Below are 6,545 nucleotides of genomic sequence, written 5' to 3' on the forward strand. Positions count from 1 at the left end.
GTGATGTGTTCCAGGTATTTCAGAAATGGCTGGCCTTGGTTGAGAATCAGTCAGGTAGAACGCTTAAATGCCTACGAACTGACAATGGTGGAGAGTATCTCTCTCATGACTTTCAGCATTTCTGTGATACACGTGGGATTAAGAGGGAGCTCACATCCCCTCATACTCCAGAGCAAAATCCAGCTGCAGAAAAGATGAATCGTACCATTCAAGAAAGGTTGCAATGCATGCTTTCCAATGCAAGTCTTTCTGGTGGTTTTTGGGCTGAGGCAATGAAGACTGCAGTGCATGTGATCAATAGATCACCTAGTAAGAGTTTGGATGGTGGTATTCCTGAAGAGGCATGGAGTGGCAAGAAGCCCTCTTACTCTCATTTGCGTATATTTGGGTGTGAGGCATATGCACATGTGCCAAAAGAGCTTCGAAAGAAGCTAGATCCTAAGTCTAGGAAATGCATCTTTCTGGGTTATGGTGAAAGTGGAGAGATGGGCTATCGTCTCTGGGATCCAGAAGCAAAGAAGATCATACGCAGCCATGATGTGGTCTTCAATGAGAAGAAGATGCATAAGGCACCCATGAGGGATGTGGAAATGAGGAGAATCACTTTCCAGGATGTGAATCCACCTGCATATGTTGATAGACAGCAAGCTGTCCATGCACCAAATGTGCAAGAAATGGTACAACCAAGTACTCCCACAGGTATACAATCAAGGGTAGATGATGGATCATCTATTGGTGGAAATGATGAGCCAAATGTGGCTGATATGCAAGTGGGACAGCAAGCTGAAATGCCATTGAGAAGATCATCTAGAGTGTCTAGACCGCTTGATAGGTTTGTTCCAGGGGTAGACTATGTGATGCTAACTGATTGCGGGGAGCCTTCTTGCTATAGAGAGGCTATGATGCATGAGGATCAACGCAAGTGGGAGTATGCTATGCAATCAGAGATGAGTTCACTTATGAAGAATAAGACTTGGGACTTGGTTTCTTTGCCACATGGAAAGAAAGCATTGCCATGTAAATGGGTCTACAAAATGAAGGTCACAGGTGATGATGTGCCTAGGTACAAGGCCCGTTTGGTTGCTAAAGGGTTCAAGCAAGAGAAGGGTGTGGACTTTGATGAGATATTCTCTCCGGTTGTGAAGATGACCACACTTAGATGCATGCTTGGACTAGTGGCAGTAGAGGATATGGAGCTTATGCAAATGGATGTCAAGACAGCTTTCTTGCATGGGGATTTGCATGAGGACATCTACATGGTGCAACCGGAAGGCTTTGAAGAAAAGGGCAAAGAGCATTTAGTTTGCAAGCTGAAAAAGAGTCTCTATGGTCTTAAGCAAGCACCTAGAGAATGGTATCAGAAGTTTGATGCTTTCATTCGGTCCCGGGGTTTTAGAAGGAGTGAAATTGATCACTGCCTCTACACTAAAAGGGCTAAGGATAGTAGCCTGATAATCCTGGCACTATATGTGGATGATATGCTATTGGCTAGCAAGAATACTTATGAGCTAGATGCATTAAAGGCCAAGTTGCATGAGGCCTTTGATATGAAGGATTTGGGATTTGCAGGTCATATTCTTGGTATGCGCATCACGCGTGATCGGAGTAGGAAACTCCTTTGGCTTTCACAAAAAGAGTATGTTACAAAAGTATTGCAGCGTTTCAATATGGAGGGGGGGAAGGCAGTGAGTACTCCATTGCCTCCATATGTGAAACTGAGTCATACAGATAGTCCCAAATCAGATGAGGAGAGGGCCATGATGGCCAAGGTTCCTTATGCATCAGCAGTTGGGAGTCTTATGTATGCTATGATAGCTACTAGACCAGACATTGCATTTGCAGTGGGAGTTGTTAGCCGGTATATGGCTAATCCAGGAAAGAGGCATTGGGAGGTAGTTAAGTGCATCATGAGGTACATGAAGGGTACCAAGGAGATGTGCATTTGCTTTGGTAAAGGAGACATGCGTGTACTTGGGTACACAGATTCAGACTATGCAGGGCATGTGGATAGTAGGAGATCCACTTCTGGTTATATGTTCACCTTTGCAGGTGGTGCAGTGTCATGGATGTCTCGTGCACAGAAGTGCGTGGCTTTGTCTACCACAGAGGCTGAGTATGTTGCAGCCACAGAGGGTTGCAAGGAGGCTATATGGCTTGATCGGCTAGTGGGAGATTTGGGGATTCATACAGGTGTACCGACATTGCATAGTGATTCCATGAGTGCTATTCAGCTAGCACGGAATCCGGTCTTTCATGCAAAGACCAAACACATTGAGGTCAGGTACCATTTCATCAGGGAGGTACTTGAGGACAAGCGCATAAAGCTTGTCAAGGTTCATACAGATGATAACCCTGCAGATATGCTGACGAAGAGTCTACCTAGTCAGTGGTTTGAGTATTGTCGTGTATTGATGGGCATTGGATAGTATGCTCACTGGTTGTTCTCCCTTAAAGGCACATTGTCCTTTAAGTGGGAGGTTGTGGGGTTAAAGGTCACTGTGCCTTAACCCCAGTTATGTACAATACTCAAACACATATATAAATGAATGAAAAAGAAGATTAAGGTGGTACTGCACCCACCAAACTTGTGTGGCTCTCTCTCTCTCTCTCTCTCCTTCTTCCGTTCTTGCTTCCGTTGAGAGCACTCTCACGTACTTGACGTCCTTTGTCCCAAATATTGACTCCCTAAAACCCATAATCTTTATGCCAATCAACAGACAAATCATCCCTTGGCCTTTGGCTTTGCTAACGAGGCCAACTACAATTATCATTCAAGTAGATTATCAATTGAGTATCACTACATGTTTAAAAAAATGCAAGTAGCTAGGGAGCTAATGCATGCATGCCAATGTAGAATGCATGCACATCCAACCTATTCTATGTGTAATTTGAGAATTCTCACTTGCATTTGTACAAATGCATTATAAGGTAATCTAGATGGCACAAAGTAAGTATATATTAAGCCATTAAAAAACTCGAATTTAAGATGGGATGTAACTAAATTGACCTTGTTTATAAAACAAGCAAGCAATTGCTCCCAACCTGCATGGAGAGAAAGTTTACAAGGTGCAAGCAAACTCTCATATCCTTTTTTTGAAAATCCAGTGCAAGTCTGAAAAGGGCGCACAAAAATTTGCACTTTTAACCTAGTTTGATGATAAAGGATTGTTGGCTCGGGTGAAGTACCGATTACGCATGGATATACTTTATTGTGGACTCGAGCATAAGACTTTCCAGGGATGTTTTTGACAATTATCTAACAAAAAATACAGCACATGAATAATATATTCCATGCTCAAAGTGATCAAAACAATTTTCTCCTAACTTTTTATGTACAATTGAACCACCTTGGGACTGGTAATCAAAGCAAACCCTAAGGTCCTTGGTGATACAAATAAGAGAACCTAGGGGTGGAAATGAGCCAAAAAGCAACAGCTATGGTAGGATGTGATATGTGTCTATGCAAAATCACTAGCCATCTCTTCAATTATTTTCTGTCTCACCTTCAGTACATTAGTTTACCTTCTTGTGTTAGCATGGATGTTTGCTAGCAATAAATATGGAGAAGCATTGTTTGGATCTGCCACAAGAGTAAAATTTGCTGCACGCAGAGCCCGCTCCACATCATTGTGAATTCTGCATGATGAAAGCAAGCTCATCCATGCTGAAGACACATGTTCAAACGGCATACTGATGATCAGATCCTCTGCCTCATCCAATAACCCTCTTCGCCCAAGAAGATCAATTATGCACAGATAATGCTCCACTGAGGGGCGTATGCCATGGTCCCTACTCATAGAGGCAAAGTATTGCCTTCCGTCAGCAACCAGACCTGTATGACTGCAAGCAGTGAGAACACAGATGAAGGTAATCTTGTCCGGCTCAAAGCCTTCAACCTGCATTTGACCAAACAATTGCAAGGCCTCCTTGCAATGCCCAGTCTGGGCACATGCAGCAATCATGACATTCCAAGAAACCACATCCCACTGTGGCATTTCTACAAACAATACCCAAGCATCATCTAGGTTCCCACACTTGCCATACATATTGATGAGGGCATTCCCCACTACAACATCCAACTCCCATCCATTGCCAACAACAGTTGTGTGGATCACTTTACCCTCATCTAGGGCAGCCACAATGGCACATGCATCCACGACAGAAATGAAGGTGATCGGTTCTGGCATGAAGCCTTCCTCCTGCATTTGGGCAAAAAGCTGTAGAGCTTCCTTACCATGCCCATTCTGGGAACCTGCAGCGATCATGGCACTCCAGGAGACCACGTCCCACTCTTGCATCTCTGTGAACACTAACCCCGCATCATCTAGGCTCCCACACTTGCCATACATATTGACGAGGGCTGTCCCCACCACAACATCCGCCTCCCATCCCCTGGCGCAAAGAGTAGAATGGATCACTTGCCCCTCTTCCAGGGCTCTCACAGTAGCACATGCATCCACAACACAAATGAAGGTGATCTTATCTAGATCAAAGCCTTGATCTTGCATGTGACAAAAAAGATGTAGAGCTTCCTTGCCATGCCCATTCTGTACACACACAGCGATCATGGCACTCCAAGAGACCACATTCTGCTGTGGCATCTCTGCAAACACCACCCTCGCATCATACAGGCTCTCACATTTTCCATACAAACTGATAAGGGCGTTACATACAACAACATCCAACTCCCATCCCTTGCCAGCAGCAGCAGCATGGATCATTTGACCCTCTTTGAGGGCTGTCATAGTGGCACACGCATCCACCACACAGATGAAGGTGATCTTGTTTGGCTCAAAGCCTTTGGCCTGCATTTGATCAAACAATTGCAAGGCCTCCTTGCCATGCCCATTCTGGGAACATGCAGCTATCATGGCACTCCAAGAGATCACATCCTGCTGTGGCATCTCTGCAAAAACTGCCCTTGCATCATCTAGGCTCCCGCACTTCCCATACATATTGACGAGGGCATTCCCCACAACAATATCCGACTCCCATCTGTTGGCAGCAAGAGTAGCATAGATCACTCGACCCTCTGCTAGGGCTGCCACACTGGCACAAGCATCCAAAGCAGAAATGAAGGTGATCTTGTTTGGCTCAAAGCCTTTGGCTTGCATTTGACCATAGAGTTGCAAGGCATTCTTGCCATGCCCGTTCTGGGCACACACAGCGATCATGGCAGTCCAGGAGACCACATTCCGCTGAGGCATATCTGTGAATACTGCCCTCGCGTCATCTGGGCTCCCACACTTGCCATACATACTGATAAGTGCTGTCCCCACAATAACATCAGACTCCCATCCGTTGCCAGCAACAGCAGCATGGATCAATTGAAGGGCTGCCACACTGGCACATGCATCCAGTACACAGATGAAGGTGACCTTGTTTGGCTCAAAGCCTCTGGCCTGCATTTGACTAAACAGTTGCAGGGCATACTTGCCATGCCCATGCTGGGCACACCCAGCAATCATGGCATTCCAGGACACCACGTCCCGCTGGGGCATCTCTGCAAACAATAATTTTGCATCATCTAGGCTCCCGTTTAGGGCAGACGCTGCGACCATAATATTCCAAGAGTGCATGTCTCGAAACAATATTTTGTCAAACACAGCACGTGCATTTTCCAGACTTCCACACTTGCTGTACATTTGGATGAGTAGGTTATTGAGAAATCTGTTGCCACCATATCCATGCCTACTCATGTGTTCATGCACAAGCTTGCCCTCAAACAGGGCCTTGGCACTGGTGCAACGCCTCAGTAGGGAGGCATAGGTAGCATGATCTGCCTCTGTACCCAGCTGACCAAGGATTTCCATGTTCAAGCTTTCAGGACCACAGTCTTCATTCCTCTGGTGTTGCACATCTAACCTCTGTGTGCAAGCAGCCTTGCTGATTCCTAGCTGGCTTAGCGCCTCTTCAGCAATCGATTCATTCCAAGGTAGCTTGGTCGCCATCCAGCTACCCTTGTTCCTGCCAAAGTCCACTTTGATACCGCTGGCTCTCTCGAAGCATAGCGGCTGAATCGCAAGATGAGGTATGCTCGATGCAGTCGATAAACAAGGCGAAAGAGAAAATAGGAATAGCGCCATACGTAGAATTCAGTACCAAAACGCAGAGCTTGACTACACATTATGGAACTTTGTTTAGAAGTGGTTGATCTCTCTACCGTGCCCAACAAGTGTATGGGGACTTGAAAATTGGGATGGATGTGTTCTCATGGGCAAACTTTATAGACACACTGCCAGAAGGTGATAAAAATCCATTAACGAGCACTAGATAGGGGCTCGAAAGAGAGCCCATCTTGACCGAAAAGCATACGAGTGGCTCGTTTAATGCGCATCAGGCTTTCTCTAAAGAGTCCACCGCCTTCCATTTCAATTCTTTGTTGTCTTTGGTTGAAATGCTTGATCATGGTGGGCACCTGTTCAATGTGCAAATGCCCTTAATGCACCATAAGCAGGCATGGATGGGCCTGCCTGGTAGCACCTCCTCACTTTTGCTAGTGGGCCTATCCTAGCCCTATTAGCAACCAGCTTGAAGTGCCCCAT

At 45.7% G+C, this 6,545-nt stretch overlaps 1 protein-coding gene across 1 annotated transcript; it reads right to left on the reverse strand.

Moving 5' to 3' along the window:
• Window positions 1–3,518: 3,518 nt before the first annotated feature.
• Window positions 3,519–6,086, reverse strand: LOC147903360 (pentatricopeptide repeat-containing protein At2g13600-like). The gene is made up of 4 exons (XM_087371419.1): window positions 4,962–6,086; window positions 4,674–4,850; window positions 4,121–4,547; window positions 3,519–3,997 (listed from the first exon to the last, which is right to left on the reverse strand). The coding sequence occupies exons 1-4, from the start codon at window positions 6,084–6,086 to the stop codon at window positions 3,519–3,521; spliced, it is 2,208 nt and encodes a 735-aa protein (XP_087227545.1).
• Window positions 6,087–6,545: the final 459 nt, after the last annotated feature.

This window comes from Dipteris shenzhenensis, chromosome 3 (assembly GCF_047967505.1).
Source record: "Dipteris shenzhenensis isolate YYH24624 ecotype China chromosome 3, Dip_SZ_1.0, whole genome shotgun sequence".
Lineage (NCBI taxonomy): Eukaryota > Viridiplantae > Streptophyta > Polypodiopsida > Gleicheniales > Dipteridaceae > Dipteris > Dipteris shenzhenensis.